The sequence below is a fragment of the Rousettus aegyptiacus genome, unplaced genomic scaffold (assembly GCF_014176215.1).
Source record: "Rousettus aegyptiacus isolate mRouAeg1 unplaced genomic scaffold, mRouAeg1.p scaffold_m13_p_14, whole genome shotgun sequence".
Lineage (NCBI taxonomy): Eukaryota > Metazoa > Chordata > Mammalia > Chiroptera > Pteropodidae > Rousettus > Rousettus aegyptiacus.
The window spans coordinates 14,296,729-14,317,875 of NW_023416289.1; the positions used below are offsets into that span (position 1 = coordinate 14,296,729).

Consider the following 21,147-nt stretch of genomic DNA (forward strand, 5'->3'; position numbering starts at 1 on the left):
TTGCTCATGAAAGCATAGGTACCAAAAGAAGTTTCTGCAGAGGAGGGCAGCCATGACCCAGGAGATAGTCATATCACCTCTGAACTGAGGTCCTATGTTGTTGTGAGAATTAAATAAGTTGATATATATGTGAAGAACATACAGCACGTTCTTGATAAGGTTTTTTTCTCTTCCCCTGGAAACTGAGTAGGCTTAGAGGCTGCCAAAAATCACGGAACCAGGGTGTAATCCTGGAACTGCTACAGATGGAATTCCTTTACTAACATAATGAAGGTAGTAGATAAAGCCCACCTGTACCAAGCCTGTGACATATAACAGCAGGGCAGAAAACTCACCAATATTTTAACTTTACTTTAGTCAAGTCATATACTTCAATCACCTAAAAAAAAAAAAAAAAAAAAAAAAAGTCAAATGTTTCAGAGTTGTTAATGCTCTGTAGTTGAAAAAAAATTAAAAAGACATTTATACAATAGTGAAGGTAAAAAAAAATCTATCACTAGCTGAAATTCTCCTGAAGCATTACACATTAGCTTTAGTTCTCATTTTTAAATCTAGAGGGAAAACCCATACCACACATGCAGTATAACCTCTCCCCACCATCTCCCAGTGAATTGTTCAACAGTTATCTGTAGATAATGCAGGACAAAGTTCTTTTATCTAATCTACTGCTAGGTCATAGAGAAGATTGCACATAACACCCCACCAAGACAATGAAACCTTCCACAGAATCAAATTCATGCAACTGTTAAGGTTGTAACCTTGGATACTGAACCCCCTTCCTTCTATTCCACACTCTGCTGCATTATAAAAACCCAAATCAAATCACTTTCAAAGATAGCCTCGAATACTGTTGTTTACTAAACAAAAAGATGGAAGAGGAGGTCTATCCTATTAGAAAACAAGTCATGCATGATATATTAGCTTATAACAACTGTGACAATATTTATATATATCCCTAATGAAGGGCATCTGGTTAAACCTGGAGAACCTTAGGACCCTTGTGAAGTTTCAGTGGGTTTGGCCTGAACTCAAGGCAGAGACAAAGGAAAAGGTATTGAACACTCAGCCACTAGTGTTTACCTCAATGGTGCTGAGGGCTTGACAGCCAGCAGGATGGCTGGCTGGGGCCTGGAACACTATTTATACCATTCACCGGTTTGGAGGTCTGGCCCTCATTGTGGAGGCACAAGCAGAGTTTGTTCAACATGTTTGCCCTGACAATCTGGACCTGATCCTGGAAGAGGCTGTGGGATATTGGGTACAGGAGCATCCGGCATTGCCACAGAAACTGAGACATAATAGTCAGTTCGCTCTTGGTCAGACCTTGTCTCTAACTTTGTTCAGAGCTCATAACACTGAACCACAAGTTGTACAGACATCACTTAACTACAGTGTGCTGCTGTTCCAATCGTACCTGCTGCTAAGAACTGCGCCCTCTGCTGGGCCATCACAGCATTTCAATCGACCGACCCTTTCCTACATTAGTTGTATATTCTGGTCCCACTAAGTTAAGGTCTGGCTCATTAGTTTGCAAAGGGGAGGTACTCCACATATCTGATGATTCCGCCTGGTATGAAAGTAGCTAAGGGCAACATGAAGCTTGAAAGTATGAAAATATAAGCCAAAAGAGGTCATGTAAAGGATGAGGAAATAGCTATGATTCATAAAACGCCTAGTAATCTCTTCTGAAAGCCTGAGGATGGCAGCATATTGTGCCAAATTGGCATGCTATTTCACCTAGGTTGAGGCTCCATGTTGGAAGAGGGCCTCGACCCTCAACCGGGAGCCTTGCTTGTATAGCAGGGGCAGGCACTCTGACTCCCTGATTACTACTCCTATGGCTGGCCAATGGCCTCTCACCAGAGAGGAAGAGGCATGGCAGCAGCCAAGATAGGAAAGGAAAAGTCAGGTGGCTGTAAAGATTATGACTTGTGAAGCCTCACTTCACAGAGCCTGCTCACAGGTAGCGAGTGAGGGGATGGGAAAAATGCAGGAGACAGCATCTGGGAGAGGTGGGTTCTGAAGCCCTGGATAGAGGGGCAGGCAGATGGGTCAGATGAGACCTGGTGCCAAGCAAAGGCACCTGAAGGATAATTTCCTCAGTTCCCAGTGGCCCAGCCCCTCCTTCTTTTTAGGGACCCCAACAGAAGGCAGAAGACAAGGTTCTACTTTACCTCCTTCCCTTTTTTTTCACATTTTTGAGTAGTGTGTTCGCACTATTTTCTTCAACTTTTATCACATTTTCCATATCCATCAACAGAGCCTAAGTCATTCTAGTTCTAACGCTTGGTGCCAGGCAGACCACTTATCTGCTGTCCTCCACTGTTTCACTGATAAACAGTACCACTCACAGACTTGCTTGGATTAAATTAAAAAATGAATGGAAGGACTCATCCATGCACCTGAATGTATCAAGTGTTCACTAAATATACAATTTTGTCCTCACAATGCTGTGATTCTATGATAATGGGCTGGCTGCCTAGCCATCTCCTTCTATTATCCAGTCAAGTTATTTCCAGCTTCTTATTACTATGAAAAGCCTTCTCATAAACATTTGACAACATTACACTCTCCATAAACTTTTTAAGTTATGGTTCCTAAAGTGGATTTACAAAACAAAGGAAAATGATTCTTTGCAAAGGTGTTTCCAGATTAGTTTTCCCCCAATTTGTGATAAAGGCACAGTGAAGACCATCCTCTACCTTTTTCCAGTGTGGAAGTTCAGGTCAGTGAAGACAGAATGACTGAGTCTACCAGGAGATGCAAAGAAGATGTGGGGCTAAGAATATTTGCATCAAATTCTGCTTTCTGAAAAACTATCACAAATGAGGAATTCTCATTTTATGTACAGATTCTGTTTTTATGTTCTATCTTATCTCCTCGGCAGCTCACTTGTGATAGGATGTTGAGAAGTAGGAAGTACCCAAGTCTTTTGGAAAGGCAACACCATAACCTAACCAGAATGATGGCTCTGGCATGTCACTGCCTAGAGCCACATTCGACTTGTGATTCTGAGGGATGAGTCTGATGTTACATGACTAACCTGTGAAGCGCAGGCATTTGTAAATAGAGTATTAAAAACATTCTGGACTGGAACAGGTGTTAGTAAATTGCACTTGACCCCCAACTAGGACAACTCTTCACACTGCCAAGTTGTTTGTTTACATTTTTCTCAAAGGAGTTAAAGAGTCAACTCATTGATGGTGGTGTTAACCCCAACACTTAGGAGAAACAGTTCCATTTTTTGCCTTCTAAGTCATATTGTTTGACCCAGGAATGAAGTAAAAAAAGAAGATACATAAACCTGACTAGAGTCTTTTGGTTCTATTCTGCAGTTAGGCCCCATTTTCAGTATCTTTTTAAAGTGTCAAAATATATTACCCCGATAAACTTAAAAAAAAAAAAAAAAAAAAAAGGCACCTGAATCCACTTTTGATCTCATGAATTGGGAGATCATAGGAAGCATCTAATTTATACTATCTCTTTATTATTATGTTTTTATATAAAGTTATTTTGTCTTGTTTCTATTTTACATGGTGAGGGTACTCTTGCAACACAGAATATTAAAGCTAAAAATATCCTTAAGAAAAGAGGGAGGGAGGGAGGGAGGGAGGGAAGGAAAGAAGGAAGGAAGGAGGAAAGAAGGAAGGAAGGGAGGAAGGGAGGGAGGGAGGGAGGGAGGGAGGGTGGGTGACGATAATCTATGCCAAATACTCGTCTCCTCTTTTGTTTTCCTATTCAACATAAAAGCCCCATTCCCATAGCATGGTCCCCAAAACCTCAATGCAGCTTCTCCCTCCACCTCTAGAGCCTGGGACTAGAGTCCTTCCCAGAATCTTTCTAACCACCTCATCTCACTCCCAGCTACTCTCTTTTAAGGGAAGCAAGCACAGTTTTAGTCCCCTACGTTGTGGCGGTCTCCGAACCACACGAGTCCACTTCTACTTAGGAATTTCAGAAATATATCACAATAACACATATTAATCAGCCTGGCATGAAACTTTAATTGTCATTTAGTTACCTTAAGTCTCTGATTGAAAGCATCAAACAGTAGTTTGATCCCGTCCTGAGTCAGGTTAAGGATGAGGTCATGGCTTAGAGGAGACTACGAAACAAAAATAAAACACACCCTGAACAATTAATTTACTCACCAGTAACTACTGAAAGCCTTACAATATAAATGCTATACACAGAAAGTATCTAAGTACAGAAAGCTACTTCCTTCCTCCCCCAACTGAGGAGGTTTGAATGACGGAGGTGTGGCTGTCACAGATAGAAATGTGCCACTGCTGGTATGGGCATCAATGGAAAAATTTTCTCCAAAAAGCTTTCTGGAATTAGCACACACTGTCTGCTCCCCTCCACCCCACTGCTCCAATGTAACAGGTCCAGGTGGCACCATCATGCCTGGCAAACACTAGAAGAAAGAATGTTCTAATTTTCCAGGAGCTCTGTATGAATTTTTTAAACTATTAGGTCTCAAGCAAGATAACAGAATAATGAACTTTGACCTTAGGTCAGTTATTCTCAACCCAGAACACACAGTTCCATTTCTGCGAGGGCCATTTCATAAGGATAAGCAGGATGAAGCAATGTTTTAGCATCTTTCGAGATCCTTGCTTGGAGAAGAATGCTGCAAACATGTGGATTTTCTTATATTCTTCCAAGATCTTATCATTTTCTTTCTGGCATTATTATAATTCAGGACATAACTAAGTAATTTTGAAAAGCAAGCAAATCATCTTCACAGTCAATGTTTTATTAGTATTTTGTATCTCCAGGACCAACACGTACTATGTGGTGTTTAAGTGAGCCCTTCCAGTAACCCAGCACTATTAGTCCTCCATGAGAAATAGTTCAGTAAACCTGTCTGCTGCTTGTTGTTAACATCTTCTTCCTCTAAGAAAGATGGGACCTACTTGATATGCACATTTAATTTCCAAGGTGTAATCTGCTGCAAACAAGATATTTCTGATATGTTCAATGGGGCCAAACTATTCTCTCTACTGGATGGGAAGCAAGGTAACAAATGGGAAAGGAAAGGAAGAAGGACAGAAGAGGACAGAATGACACGTAAGAAGCACCACATCAGAGCTCTGAGAGACCATCTCCTCTTGATCTTCATCAAAGATTATTCTGTTATAAGGAAACTATATCCATTTCACAGGAGAACCAGATTGGTTTATTTACCTGCCACAAACCACATGACGAAGAACGGGAAGAGCAAAAATCCAAACCAAGGTCTAGACTTAAAAACCCATGTTTTCCAACTGATTCCATAAGCTTAGAAGATATTGAGGGAAATAAGTTTAATGTTAAACTGCTATTTGTACCCAAAGACTAGAATGACACAATAAAGACAGTGATATAAGAAATAAAACTCATTCTTAAAAATTGGTTAAGAATGTTTAAAGCCTATTTCAAATGTAAATAATCTTAGGGGTGCCCAAGTCTTATTTAACTGAATGTGCAAGTGGTTATAAGCTCAAGATGTAAGGTCATTTGTTTTACATCGAAAGCTAATTAGAACAAATGGAACTAAAATAATAAAACCAGTACTTACAGGATCTCAGAAAAGCCAGAGGGCATCCTGTAGCCTATGTAGGCTCAAAACTGTTCCCTGAGGTGACACATAGGGCACCACAAGGTTGCTCCTCGGGGCAGCACATGGTCTTTGTTATAGAAGAACCACGGATTTCAGGGAGTTCAGTGGAAGGGAGACTGCATATTCCTAAAGGCCTATGAAAAATAGCCTAATGTTCAGAAAATTCTTCTCTGGTGCTAACCTAATACATATTCTTTTTGGAAACTGAAAAAGTCTTTGTAGGTACATGCAACATTATACTATAGGGATTAATTTCTGGCACAATTGACCAGCATTTAATAGAGACTACCATAAACTGGACCAAAAAAAGAGTAAAATATGTTCATTGATTGGGAACCAATATCTTACAATTTCCATGTATCAGATGATTCTAACTACAGGGGTGAGGTATACCTGCTTCAAGTCTACGATGCTCTGCTAGCTAGAGAGCTGCACTACAACAACCCTGAACAGAAACCAAAGCAACCAACAAAGCAGTACAGAGTATTCTAAACTCAAAAGTGGAAATCAAGTACCCTAGAAGACCTGACAGTCCCTGAGGTGACTTCCCACTGAAAAATCCCTAAGGGCCAGTACCTAAGTCAAACACAATTAAAAAAAAAACAAGTTCAGCTATCACTGCTTTTCAAAATCTGGCAGCACTAGATTATCAAAACAAAAAGAATAAAAAAGAAAAAAATAATAATTAAAAAAAACCTTGGTAACTGACGAGTGCTGGAGATTCTCTCATTTGAATACACTGACCCAATCCCTGTCAGGCAGCCTCTCCCAGGGCATCAACTTGTCAAGGTGACTCACTGATGAGGGATGCTACTTTAGTAAACAAATAAGCTACCACTCACCTGTTCACTGTAGAGAACCTGGACATTTTTGATGACACGACAATGCTTCTGAAGAATGGCTACTGTCTGAGCCAGAGGCATTCCTGAAATAAAGCAAGGACCTCTGTGTGGTTACTTGGGCTATCCATTTACTGACATCTACCACTGCGTTTAAGCATTAGTCCCTGCAGTAAAGCCTGGGCTGGGAGTGGGGGGCCACTAAGGTCTACATATGTGTGAGTAAATAAAAGTTTAATAAGCAGTAAGAGCTAGAATAAGGTTAGCAGCAAGCATTAAGGGAACAGCTGGATTGTACAGGGAGTGAGATACAAAAAAGGCTCCTAGAAATGGGGACTTCTGTGCTAATCCCAAGCAGGCAAAGGGTGTGGAGAAGGCAAAGGTAGCATGAACCAAGAAACAGAGTGAGAAAAAAGAACTGACTGCATGACTCTGGACACCAAGGTTCTGGTTCTCTTCTGCCATGGATTATATATATTTTAGGGCAATTCCTTCCTCTCTTCCTTTGTGGCATCTGTCTCCTCATCTCTCAAATGAGAGTCTGCAGGAACACATGACTTGTAAGGGCTCAACAAAAATGTTACGAATTCCACATCTACCAGAATCAACTTATTTTACTAAGGATTTTCACTGGATCCTTACTTATCCACTCACACATATTCTCTAAATCTTAAACTTAATTTTTGAACTCATGGCCCATTACAAATAGATTTATATATGCCTCCAGTTTAAGAAATCCAAATCCCACCGGCATCTCAAAGATTCCAGGGATTCACAGGGAATACTAAAGAGTATGTTTCAGAGTCCATTATATTTTAAACAAGAAACACAGAGAGACAATTTGAAACAAAGTCCCAGACAATCCAAAAACAAAGACTCATAACTTTGAGTACAAGGAAAATATGTCTGTTATTCACCTCTCTGGATCCCCAGCACCCAGCACAGGGCTGACCATATAGTGGCTACTGAATAAATATTCAGTGGGACTAAAGGACTATAGGGGTAGGTAAAAAGAAAAAGGGAGAAAGACGGACCACCATATGACACTGAGGCAATAGTGACTCACATTCAAGATCAGTTTACCTCTGATTCAAGAAAGATGTGCAGAAAAGAGCTTACACACAAAGAATTAGGTTAAAAACACATGGCCCATTTACATTTAAACAATGATTTGATCCTGTCTTCATTCAATAATCCATTCTGCAGTTTGAAGAAAGTTGGAGGCAACAGACCTTAAACAAGGTACTTTTCAGCATTCTATAGCATAGGGCCTAGCACATAGTAGAGGCTTAATAAATGTTTGTTGAGAATATGAACAAGTAGGACAGCATCCATGCTGTCTCTCCCAGAGGGAATAGGCAAAGATCTACCTATGTGGAGAAGACATATAAGCTTGGTTAGGGGCCGAGAAAGAGCACATGGTTTCTCTGACCCAGGTGGTATAAACCAGTTTCTTGAGGGAAAGTTCTTTTCCTTCTAATCACATAAAATTCCTGGTCTTGGATTCTTTGCATCCTGAGTCATCTGGGATAAATCACCTGAAGGAGATAAAGCAGCCACAATGACCAGTCATCACACAGCTGCTGGTAAAGGAAGGCTACAAAAGGCCTTTAAAGGGAACCGATCATATGTATGACAAAGAAACTAGAGCATTGTCTCAGACCTAATAAGATACTTAACCCCCAAAAGGGGGTGGAGTCTATGGTCAGCTTTCTAAACTGTACAAATCCTACGTTTTACAGATCTCATCATTTGCTTACTTGTAAGCCTCCAATGGCTGGCTTCCCATTATGGAGATAAAACCCAAACAACTTACCATCGCCTAAGGGCTCTGAATATTCTACCCACCTCTATCTTTCTTTTCACTGCTCACCATGCCTCACTTTGTTCCTAGCTCAGATCTTTCCCACTTTAGGCCTTTGCACTAATTCTTGAGTGCTGCAATGTTCTTCAGATAGCTGGTTCCTTCTTATTCTCCAGGTCTAGGCTTATACCTCACTTCCCTGACTACCTTGTCTGATGAAGTCTCCCACCCCATTTATTTTCTTTTAGTGCCTCATCTACACTTCCTTAAGGATAGACATATAGCTGTCTTAATGCTGTATCCCTAGGCTGTATTACTGCCTGGCACAATAATAGGTGCTCATATACATCTGTTGAGCTCTGAAGGCAATTAGCTAGAACATGTAGGTCCTGTGCCATAGACCCTAGTGACCACCCTTCCTTTCTGAGAACTCACATCCTCTGTCAATATCACCCTCTCCTGCTTTCCTTTAACTTTCCACATCTCTATGACTGGCAGTATTTTCTTTTGCCTATCCCTCATTCATTCGACCAACCACCGAGTTTCTGACTCTCTCTGAATTCCCAAGGTCAGGTCAAGTCCCTTTCCCCATTCCATAGCACCCTATATAACCTCTGTCCTCAATATCATAAAATGAACCATTTCTGTAATCCTTTCTTTTCCCACTAGACTAAGTTCTTCAGGACATACATGACTATTTCTTATTCAACTTTGAATGTTTGTTAAGCAGAGTCCACATAAGTACATGCTGCCTTCAACTAAGTGAGCCTTCAGTCTCCCTGCAGTGATCTTAAATCTACCCACTTTGGCATTTTCAACACTAATTTCAAAAACAAATTCAGAGACATGCTTCCATATCAATACATTCTGCATTTTCATTGAAAACATTTCAAGTTTTCACAGTCTCTACTCCACCATTGATCAAGCCATCAGTGGCATTCTCAGAGATTCCTCTGGCCTAGGTTTTCTTGCCCCTGTGTTGCTGGCATTTCCCTAATCCCCCAACATCAAACGTAGGTCAGGAAGGCAGCCAAGAAGTTGAATGCAGTTCCTCATTATGATGCCAGGAGGATGATGGCAAGAGCTAGATACATCTGCATTTGCACAGATTCCAAAAAGAAACCTGGTGATAAAGCCCATTCTCAGAAGGGCAGAGCGGTGGGAAGCAAGAAATCCCTGTCCAGCTACTTTCTATCATCTCTACTTTTCTGAGCCTATTTCTCATCTGACAAATTGAGATTACGGGGTTGTGGTGACTTGAATTAAGTACTGGCTGCTTCTCTAGCCTGGGAATGTGATTGTAAAGCACATACCTAGTTCTTGGATCTATCCCCATCTATCACCCCAACTGCAGTTTAGGTGTGTTGAGAGCTGGGGAGAGTAAGAGGGAAAAATGACTCTTTTTTTTTTTCCAGCCTGGAAAAGTTAAATGACCACCATCTTTCAAACAGACACAATTTTAAAGTGTGACTTTTTAAGACCTACAAAGGAATTATAAAGGCTCAGGCCCCCTTTACGAGATTTTCCCCAAAGTTCAATTTTGGACCCAATGTACAGAAATGTTATTTTCATTGTTTTTGGTTGTTATTTAGACAATTTGAAAGAACTAACCATACTCCTAACTGGCAAAAGTTAGGAGTGGAGGTTAAGGTTATCATAACAATAGCTGAGAAGCCTTGCTCTTCTACCTTGCTTTTTAGAAATCATGGTCTCAAATGAATCCTTATCACTACTTTTGGCCAACAGAATCTATACCACTGAGATCCACAATTTAGTTGCAACACTAAGCACAATTTGAAGCTATGGCTGTGGTTCTCACTCTGCCTGTTAAGTCCTGGGGTGAGCAGAAGCTGTGGGTGGGGAGGTTCTTTCCTAACTAGAAGCCAAACAACATCAGCCCAATGAATAGGCCTGGAGGCAAAGATATCAACTAGTCTCCCAAACAAGCTCTTGATGCTTCACAAGAGGCTGGGGTGTTTCATACCACCTAAAATTTGGGAAAGTGCTCTACAGGAGTGGTATTAAGTTATGAGAGAATTTGGCTAAGACCTCTCAATAAAACTGGCTCCTACAACCCAGGAAGCTTATAGTTCAATTCATGGAGACGACTGAGCACCAGCAGGGCCCTACCAGCAATCTGTTCCACCCAGTTTCTCACCTATCCTGTCTCCATAGATATGAGCCTTCCAGATTCGAGGGTAAGTTATAGCCCAATGGAGCAGCTGACTCAGTCCAGTCGCCCAAATTAGTGTGACAAAAGTTCAAGCCTGCACAAACAGCTGCTCCCCACCCTCTTTTCCTAGTGCTGGAACATCAAAGTAAACAAACACTAGAGTTACTGAATGCAAATATTTGTACATATAAAGGTAGTAATGTTGGGGATGGGGAAAAACTGAACCAAATTGCCCATTTTCTACAAACTAAATGCTACTTTCCCTGAACTCCTATTTCATTCTCAGCTAAGGTCTGGGTTTAGGTTTACACCACACATCCACACAATAAAAATGAGAAGTAAACAAGTCAGAAGTTCTTTAACACACAAAAACTCTCAACTCCTTTAACCAGATCTCCAACATGTAATGATTAGGGGATCAGAGCCTAGGTTCCCCTTCCGAAGGGGCAACATCCACACCCAGAAAAAGCAAAGGGAGACAGACTGCTGTGGAATTTCAGGGACCAGTCACTTCTTAGCTATTTCGTCTGTAAATGGGAATAGGAACGACCCTCAGACCCCAAGGAGGACACCTTGAATTAATTACGCACCAGAGAGCAGGGCTTGGCCTCGAGTATTTGGGGCGTGTCAGTAATTGTTGTTATTATTATTACTACAGTACCACTGCCCCAGGAGAGGCCCTGTTGAGGCTTGAGGCGAGGGCATCGGGATCCACCAGAGCGACACACTGGAGGGTCGTGCGTGTCGGAGCAGGTATCTAGTGACTGGAGCCAAAGAGCCAAGAGGACGGAAGAGGTGAGGAGGCAGGCGCAGGGGAGAAAAAGGCCAGAGACCAGAGACGAGAAGGGTACGGAGAGAAAGGCCAGAAAATAGGGTCCCGAGGGAGGACTCGACACCCACACTTACCCAGCGTGAATTCCCATTGCTCGTTCCCCAGAGAGCGCTCAGGCACCACCTCCAGATCCAGCATTGGTTCGGCTCGCCGGGCCAGGGCGGCCTCCCTGCGGCAGCGCAGACAGGACCGGAGCTGAGAAGACAAAGCAGCAGGTGACCCGCCGTCCCCGTCGTCCCGCAGCAGCCCTATTTCCACCTCCTCCCCGGTCGCCAGCGGCACCGGCCCAAGACCACACCACACCACACCACACCACACCACACCACACTACACCACACCACACCACACCACACACCACACCACACCACACCACACCACACCTCACCTCACCTCACCTCACCTCACCAGCAGCGGCCGCGGCAACAGGGGCAGCGGCGGCAGCAAGGGTGTCTGCAGCAAAAGTGGCGTGCCGGGCCGTAAAGTGTGGCGAGGGCGGGGCGAAGGCGGGATTTCAATGGAGGGGGAGGAGCCTGAGGCGGAGTCGCGCACGCGCCAACTCTGGATCAGATGGCTGTGATAGTCTCGGGAAGGCGGGGAGGAACTGGCTGTACCACCCGGAAGGGCTGGACCGAGGAACTCTATGCTCTGTGACCCTCCACATCTGGACACCGCATTGCACACGTTTCACATGTCTACACAAGGGTGTGTACTCCGCAGAACACACACGCGACATGGTTGTACAAACCTTGTTTGCTGTCTACACGCACGTCCCACTCACATTCACTGGGGGCAAAAGGCGAGTTCTGAGCGTGCACCATCTGAGGCCCAGCAGGGCAGGAGGACGTGGAGTTCCAGAGCCCCAAGGCCCTCAGGCATCCTCTCACCTTCAGTTGGGGTCGAAACTGACGCAAGCTGCAGCTGCCTCTAGTTGTTCAGAAATGACTCCCCCGCCCAGGCTGCCCCTGGAACTTTGGGTCTAACTTAAATCGAGTGAGGAGTATGCTCAAGTTCTTGCGTTGGTGTGCAGAGAGTTGGGGGAGAGGAATAGGTAGAAATGCTATATGGTCTTGACCAAACCCCTCTGGTGCTCTTTGTGCCTTAGATTCCTCATCTGCAAGTCGTTTGGCTCGTGCCCTGGGGCACTCTAAACTAAAAGGCAACCAACCAAGCCTCTTCTGGAGCCAAACCTTCATGGAAGCAGTCTCTGGATTCTCACAGCCGCCCTAAGATATAACATTATATACCACACTTTACAGGAGAAAAAGATGAGGCTCAGAATGGTTAACGAGTCCTCATGGCTCTAGGTGGTAGAACCCAAGTTCTTTTGCATTGCCCCTTGAAGGTATTTAGCAGGAAAGAGAGTGACATAATAAAGTCTCAAACTGGCTTAGTAAGGGTGTAATTTGGGAGGCTCTATCAAACTTGAAGTCACTGCTGCTAGAATTAAAGGAAACATGAAGAAGGATGTCCATTGCAGCATTGTATGGAAGAACAACTAAATCTAATTAAACTCTGATATATGTATAATAGGATGTTTTAAAAATGAAGTATATCCCTATATGCTGGCGTGGAAAGAGCTCTAAAGGGAAAAAGACCGGTATAAATTTGTATTGTTACCGGAGAGTGAGGATGCTCTCCCTGCACGTTATCCAGGTTCTTGATGTCTTGAACAAAGAATTGAGCACAGACCTCTTAATATCAGTTGCTCATTTTCTTTTTTTTTAAAAAAATGTATCATCACCTAGAAACAGGTGCTGTAGGCATAATACACAAACAAAAAACACTTGGAGGGACGTGTTTCTGGTGGATGAAGAGGGGTGGGGCAAGCTGAGTGGAGTATGAGAAAGACAAAATGAAAGAGAAGGCCACACACTCTGGATAATGATGTGAAAAGGATTTTTAGTTTGGAAAACCTAAGAAACAGAAAGAACAGGTTGGGGAGGCCCCTGAGAAAATTCCTGTTAGGATAATAGGCAGATTGGTTTCTGTGAACAATGTCAGTCAACAACAAATGGCTATCTTTGCTAATTATGCTATTCCCAAACCTTTGACATAAGTGTGATACACTTAGGTTTTTGTCAGGAGTGGGAGTGACAGCTTTGGGATGGTGGTCTGAGAGAAGGCCATAACCTAGAGGTTGGTACACAGAGTGGAAGCAAGAGGTGCCTCAGGGGAATGACAACTTGAGAGAATGTCAGCAACTTCCATTGCCCCAAACTGAGGGTAAAGATGTTCAGAAAAATTGAACTGGCTGCTGGTGGACTGCTCAGTATATTCAAGAAGCATGGGTACTATTTGTGGTAGTTCAAGCCAAACATGCAAGAACAGGCTCAGGTCAGAGTATAATGGTTAAGCATATGAACTAGGAATTTGAATCCCAGTTCTGCCATTTAAGTTTTGTGCTTTGGGCAAGTGGGTTAACTTCTCCATGCCTTTGTTTCCTCATTTGTAATATAACCATACCTCAAAGATGTGTTAGGAGTACTGCACTTACAGGAGTGTCTAACTTTGTATATAACAAATTTTTAAAAAATCTAAGTGACAGGGAATTGATGGAATCCATTGACAGAATCTACAAATTGGATGTAGAGGGAGGAAAGGAGTCAAAAATAAAAACACAGTTTTCCAGTTTGGGTAGCTATATGGATGGTAGTGTCACTCAAACAAGAAAGTGACTGGGGGAACTGACATCAGAGGCTGGAAGAATACCAATACCTCTGTTAAAACTGTCATATATAACTTAGAAGGCAAGAAATATACTAAATTTGAAGCCCTAGGTGAAGAGCTTGGAAAACAGAATTTTACTATTATGGTTACTATTGGTTGCATTTGTCAAGGTAAAAAAAAAAAAAATCAGAGATGGGGCTAAGAGTCATGCAAAACAGTGAATTGGGGAGCCTCTCCCAATCAGCTTTCCAAAGAACACTCCCCTCTCTGAGTAGAGGGCCCTCAAATTCTCCCCAATGACATTCCGTAATTTTTATAAGGGCAGTGACTTTATTCTTCCCCTTTCTGAATGGAAGTGTTTCCTGCAGTTTTCCTGTTCCTACTTCACTACTGTATACTGGCTGTGTAGAGAGCAGATAACCACCTATCCTAGAGTTTTAGCTCAATGCCTGACCAGATGGGACTTTGTGGTTGTCTCCTATGGTAGGTATATTTTGAAGGAAGTAAAATTAAATATTTAATAATTGAAAGAGTAGCCTGTGATAGTCATTAGAGCTATTCACAAATATTTTGACTCCTCCTTGGGCAAAAGGTATGATTGCAGTTCCCTGCCCAGGTGAATTTGGATATGGCCCTGTGATTTGTTAGGTTCAATGAAATGTAAACATAAGTTACATGTGTCAATTTCAGGTGAGTTTTAAAAGCCAGTGCCTTTTTTATTACACTATCTTCTTAAGGCTGCATCACATGCCTGGCAATGTTCCAGGGACTGCTCTGTCAGTCTATGTCAATCACTAATCGGTATTTAGCAAATAAAACATAAGTCTTTGCTCTCTTCCCGTAAGCAGCCTGAGGTGCTCTCCAAAAATGGTTCGCTATCCACTTGACCCAGACAGCTCCACAAAATCATGCAATTCAAGAGGTTCAAATCTTCGTGTTCACTTTAAGAACACTCGTGAAACTGCCCAGGCCATCAAGGGTATACATATGTGAAAAGCCATCAAGTATCTGAAGAATGTCACTTTACAGAAGCAATGTGTGTCATTCTGTCATTACAATGGTGGAATTGGTAGGTGTACCCAGGCCAAACAATGGGGCTGGACACAGGATTGGTGGCCTAAAAAGAGTGCTGAATTATTACTGCACATGCTTAAAAATGTAGAGTAATGCTGAACTTAAGGGTTTAAACATAGACTCTCTGATCATTGATCACATCCAAGTGAACAAATCTCCCAAGATGTGGTGAACTTACAGAGCTCATGGCTGGATTAATCCCTACATGAGCTCTCCCCGCCACATTGAGATGATCCTTACTGAAAAAGAGCAAATTGTTCCTAAACCAGAAGAGGATGTTGTGCAGAAGATATCCCAGAAGAAACTGAAAAAAACAAAAACTTATGGCCCAGGAGTAAATTTAGCATCAAATAAATGCTAATAAAAGAAAAAAAACAGTAAGTCTTTAAGCCAATAAAATTTTGGGGTCTTAAGGCAACATAACTAGCCTATCCTGGCAAGTAAAATTGAAATTATCAATTATGCCTCTTGTACTTTCTTCTTAAATTTGAAATAGCTCCATGCCCTCTAAGCTACCATTAATCTCTCTACTGGTTGACCATATGATCAGTGGCACTGCTTTTGTTTCCAGTCTTGCTCTCTCCAATCAACCAAAATGAGCTTTATCAAGCACCAATTCCCTCAAACTCACAACCCATATTTGCTCTTGGGAATGGTTCAAACGTTTTAACATGGCTGGAAAAGCCCGCCCAGCATTGCTTGTGACCCTCACCCTGGCCTCTGCTGACCCTTTCATATTTAATCTGACTACTCCATTTCATGTTCGTCATACTCAACTGCTCCTAGTTTCTCAAAGTTACCATGATCTTGGCCTGGCTGCCTGTAATATTTTTGTCACTTTCTCTTTGCTGCGATCCTTTGAGATTTCAGCTCAAATGTCTCTTCTGACCACCCACACCGACAAGGTTAGACGTACTCTGTAACAGGCAGAATTTCCAATACCTTAAATGTTATTACTACTTTTGGTCAGTTTTTGAGCTAGACTGTAGCTAGACCATGTCTATTTTGGGCACTGAATATACACTTTTTTCTCTAAATGATCTGAGGGGTAAAATAATCATACTTTAATCTTTTAGAACAGTAAGCCTCAATATTTTTTTAAACTTTTTTCTTTTGGCTGTATGATATATGTCCTTTGCCCACTTAAAATCTTAATATCGATGTGAGCCAACATGTGCAATTAAAAAATTTCCAGAAGCCACATTAAAAAGAAAAAAAGATAAACTTAGTTTTATTTAACTCAATATATCAAGTATCAATATAACTTGGCATATAAAAATATATGCAATCAAAATAAAAAATTAGTGAAATATCCTACATTCTTTTTTAGGGGGTAATAAGAGCTTTGCTATCTGGTGAGTATTTTACACTAGAAGTGCATCTGAACTCAGACACTAAATTTTCAAAGGCTGAAGTGAAACTGAGTCTTTCCAAAACAAAGTTCTAACAGAAAAATATTTAACATTGCCTGAGTTTTAAGATTTAAATTAAAAAAAAACAAATTCAGTTTCTTGGTTGTACTAGCTACATTTCAAATGCTCAATAGCCACATGTGGCTGTTTCCTACCACACTGGATTATCATGGATATAGATTACCTTTTCTAATCAGAAATTTCCCTCCATATCTTATCTACTCATATTTCCCAGTCTCTGAAACCTGAATAAGGTCAATAAAAACCTTAACTCTAAGTTGCTTACATTATTTTAACCAAAAGTTGAATTGATGAATACAGTGACCGACTTACCTGTTTGAGTACTTTATAAACCAAACTGCCACTTCCAGCCATAATCCTACCTACGAGAGTAATTTTCTAGTCTTGAAACATTTTTGAAAAGCTATATATGTATATATGATTGTGATGCAAGAAAGGAAATAGATACTATCTAGGGGGAACCATGCCTTGAAATCTGCCTGTAAAAGACTGAAATCTTACCTTTAAAGAATGTTTGGAAGATCAAAACACCAATGTTGTCTTGTAAATACTCACATGTCTTTGTGTGTGTGTATACATATATGGCAGTATGGCTGTCATGGTTTTAAAAATATATCCACAAACTGTTGACATCCCAACCTTCAGAGATAAAACTTAATGCCTCCCTTTTGAGCATGGGCCTGACCCAGTGATCATTTCTAACATAGAGAATATGGCGACCCAAGATTAGGTTATTAAAAAGACTGGCTTTCATCTTGGGCATGCACTCTTTCTTGGAACACTTAGTCTGGGGGAAGCCAGAGGCCAAGCTAGTGGTTGCCCTATGAAGATGCCCATGTGGCAAGAAACTGAAGGTCTCCATCTTCACACCTAACAAGGTATTAAGGGCTTCCATCCGAACATCTCTGAGGCTAGTCAATGACATGAGTGAGCTTGGAAGGGGATCCTTGAGATGACTATAAGCTCAGTCTGACAACTTAACTCTAACCTTAGGAGAGACTTTGGACCAGACCATTGAACTTAGCTTTTTCCAGATTTCTGACCCTCAGAAACTGTGAAGTGATGTTTATTGTTGTAAGCTGCTAAATTTTGGGGCAATGTGTTATGCAACAACGAAAAATTCAAACAATGGCTTATAGCTTGCAAAAGCTCCCCACTGCCAAATGAAGCATAAATCAATTAAGATAATTCTTTTCTCAAGCAGCGTGAAACAAGCATATCAAAGTACCTGTTTCTAGAGGTGATATACTTACTAAAAACACGATGCTACTCCTCAAAAACTTTGAAATTAACCCTCAGAATATGAATCTTGTTTTTTGAAATTTTGCTTAATGGTGCCAATTTAACATTTAAAAGTACTTGTCATTTCCATTAAGTCTGCTGGGGAATAAGTAAATTTTTTCATATAGATGAAGCATAAGGCATGCTTCTAAAGTAAAAGGCTTAATTTTCTGGTGTAGGAAAATGCCAAGAAAAGTCCTAAAATGTATGATATAACACCAAGACAATCAAATTAAGTGTATATTCCTAAAATGACTAGCTTAAAAGAGGTACTAATTTGGATGTGTAATTTTTGGAATTCTTACTCCCCTCCAAGGTCACTGCTTTACAGTCATCTCATAAGATGGGTAAATCAAGCCAGAATTTTAAAAAAACATAATATACATTGGGAAATTAGTATTCTTTGTGATATTTACATATTCTTTAGAATTAGCAGAAATAACCACTAGATGCCAGTGTTGTATTTTTAAAGTTAAAAATTAGAATGGACAGTTCAAAAACAAAATCAATTTCATGTCATAACAAACCCTAGTACAGAAATTGTTGGATTATGTTAATAAAGAGCCAAGATCCTGTTTTCACTACACAGAAGTTTATTGTGAAAGTAAATTAAACATACAAACACACAGTATGGCTAATGGTGGCAAAAGCAATCTGGTAGCTTAAGGCAAGTTTTAATGGAGATGAATTTAGAAAAGATGATGCAATGATGTAATTTTGTTTAAATATAGATTATGGAAAAATATCAAATTGCATCAATAACTTAATAAAAGTAGTTTTCAAAGCCTGCATTATTGGAAAAAAAGGGCTCATGATCTTAATGCCAGCATTAAGACAGACAGAAGCAGCACAGTGCTAAATGACAGAAAAAATTCAGTATTTACAGAAGGATGGCAACATGAACTTCTGACATTTGATCTTAGTTACTGGTAGACTAAAATCCCTCAGCTAAAAGCAATAGAGAAAATGTACCATCGTGTTATTTAAAAAAAATTTAAGTGCAGAAGTCAAAAACCAAGGAGCTCTGTGATAAAGTAACCTTAAAACACCACTGTAAGGACCACTTAAAAGGCGATTCCCTCAGGGGAAACTAGGGCACTGAGTGTGTAAACATGTGAGCTGCACAACACCAAATAACAACCAAATTCATTCATAGTACTTAGTTATACAAGATCAGCATGGTCTTTTATGATGCATTATTGTTTATAACAATTTAAATACACTCCTTACCATGCATGACTTCAAATATATAACAAACATTTTTAGTCTGAGATACAGGATATGTTTATGAATTATAAGACCTATATACAATGAAAGTCGCACCTCCCTTATCAATCAAGTATATGTATGTTTTAAATGCAATGACCTTATTCAGACCTCAGTTCACTTTCTGAATTGACCATGTCAGTTTTTCGAACTCTTTAAAATAATGCCATTCTATTATGATAAAATACATTTTTGCAAAAATTCAGAAATGTAGTAACATTTAATGAATGTGACCATGAAAAATATTTGTAAGGAGATGCCAAAGGATTTAGCACTTTTTTCCAGTTTTGTATTAAAAAAAAGTTGCATTCAATTTGACAGTGAGCCTATTTAAAAAATATTCTTATACTAATTCATCTCAAAAGGTTCTATTAATAGTCCTTTTGGAAAATACCATATATATAACCTGTGAATTTTTTCCCAGAATAAGTAATGGAAGAAAATGTATCCTCTGCACCAATAAACATTTTCTAAGACTAATCTTTCATCACCCAGAATTGTTTTTACAAAAGCATGCATTATAAAATACACATAAAAGCAGCTATCTTAAACATGATTTTAATACAATATTACCTTTGTAGCTGATTCATCACTGTCTCCAGTTTAATATGCTGTTACATACATGAAGAAGCTCCAGTATCCCTTTTCTGATTGACTTAAAAAAAAAAAAATCCCTGAATAAAACAGAAGCCAGACTGTGACTTCTTTAGGCATTTCAGTAGAATATTATTTTCTATGGAGAACATCTCCACACAAATTCATGATTACAGAACAGAATCGAAAACAGATCTGGGGCAGATTAGAGTTAATACCAATTAAAAATTTTTATGTTTAAAAAAGAAAGAAAAGGAGCTGATCATCAACATTTAAAAGGATACTGCAACTTTAACAACTGTAAACTTTGTGTTAGAAGGCTGTGGCAGACAGCTCTATGCTACTAGGTTTTTAGCTTGTAAATAACGCAAATGTATCAGCAGTTTTAAAATGCCATAGACAATAAAAACAAAAGGAAATGGAGGCAACAAAACAAAAAACCAAGAATGCCTAGCTAAAATGAAGCTGTATAACCAACACATCTAAAACTACCAAAAAAAAAAAAAAAAAAAAAAAAAGGCAACTGACTGATTAGGGGGAAAAAAACCCTCTGATAAAAACATTTTAATTTCTTGTTTTTAAATGACATGAACTTTAAATTAAAATGGAGGGAGAAAAAAAGTTTTATAAGTACATAGTTTTAACTCACTACAATAATGCCAACAAGTTAGCTTGAATAGAAAAAAAATTTAAATTATTACTGGCTACATGCATACAAAATTAGAAATGCAGGTATTATAATCATAGTGCAAAACCATGGCAGTTTATGATGTCCTGTCACTGCCTAAGGTTGAGAAATTGACCGTAGTACCTCCAGTTATCACAGTTTCTGGTCTTCCAATCAATTATTTTTGTCGACTAGAAACAATGTATATGTAAAGATTGGGGGGCACAGTTGCTGTTTTACTAATTAACGAAGTTTGAGGTCATCACTACCACCTAAATTGGAACCAGGACTAGGGTCTTGTTGTCTTCTTGCCTGCAATGACAAAATCATAATTTGGAGTCAAAACATGTTTTGAAAATCAAAGTGCCAAATAAATAAAAGACAGTAGCACATAAAAAAAGTTTGCAACTAAAATATTTTGCTAAAGTTTCCTTAAAAAGCAAAAATAAAAATCTCATATTCAAAAAGGATTTACTGAAATATGCACTATGTATAAAAGAACAAATCTACATTTACAGTCTTTCTTATAAAATTTAATATATTTATCAAAAATATATTCTCTAGCAGATTTTAACTATTTTTATTAGCAGACTGAACACTGATTAAATTTTAGCACAATCCTTACAATTAACTAGTTAGGTTAAAGTTATGCAGCATGGTTAAAATAAAAGAGCTATAGAATACATATGGATTGAAAAGTAATTTATGTTCCAAACAGATGCTAAATGTAGTATAAGGACAGAGCAATTCTGCAAAATCAGTGATGATATGAGCATCTGGTTTTAGTCAGTGAAGGCTGGAAAGGAGGCTGGGCAATGAAGAAACATTAAGAAAAGTCAATTCTAATTATATATTTACCAATAATAATTTGTGAAAAGGATATTTCAGCTTTTGTCTTGAGATAAGGGTAAT

General features: G+C 39.9%; 2 protein-coding genes and 1 pseudogene across 6 annotated transcripts in view; 1 reads left to right on the top strand and 2 right to left on the bottom strand.

Moving 5' to 3' along the window:
* The window catches only part of CUNH16orf70 (chromosome unknown C16orf70 homolog), a 23,075-nt gene extending 11,350 nt beyond the window's left edge, over positions 1-11,725 (bottom strand). Inside the window, exons 1-5 of one of the 4 annotated variants that reach the window (XM_016163372.2) lie at positions 11,649-11,725; positions 11,328-11,448; positions 6,448-6,530; positions 4,022-4,105; positions 336-379 (exon numbers count right to left, since the gene is read on the bottom strand). In XM_016163372.2, coding sequence (XP_016018858.1) covers positions 336-379; positions 4,022-4,105; positions 6,448-6,530; positions 11,328-11,391 — 275 coding nt within the window. In that variant the 5' untranslated portion in view covers positions 11,392-11,448; positions 11,649-11,725. Of the gene's footprint in view, positions 1-335; positions 380-2,159; positions 2,166-2,617; positions 3,359-4,021; positions 4,106-6,447; positions 6,531-11,327; positions 11,449-11,643 lie in introns of those variants that run through there. The other 3 variants (XM_016163379.2, XM_016163387.2, XM_016163397.2) reach the window with 3 other exon arrangements.
* A 3,062-nt stretch (positions 11,726-14,787) lies between these two features.
* Positions 14,788-15,332, top strand: LOC107519906 (annotated as a pseudogene).
* A 2,948-nt stretch (positions 15,333-18,280) lies between these two features.
* The window catches only part of CBFB (core-binding factor subunit beta), a 41,678-nt gene continuing 38,811 nt past the window's right edge, over positions 18,281-21,147 (bottom strand). For both annotated transcript variants that reach the window (XM_016163055.2, XM_016163067.2), the window contains exon 6: positions 18,281-20,547. In XM_016163055.2, coding sequence (XP_016018541.1) covers positions 20,479-20,547 — 69 coding nt within the window. In that variant the 3' untranslated portion in view covers positions 18,281-20,478. The remainder of the gene's footprint in view (positions 20,548-21,147) is intronic.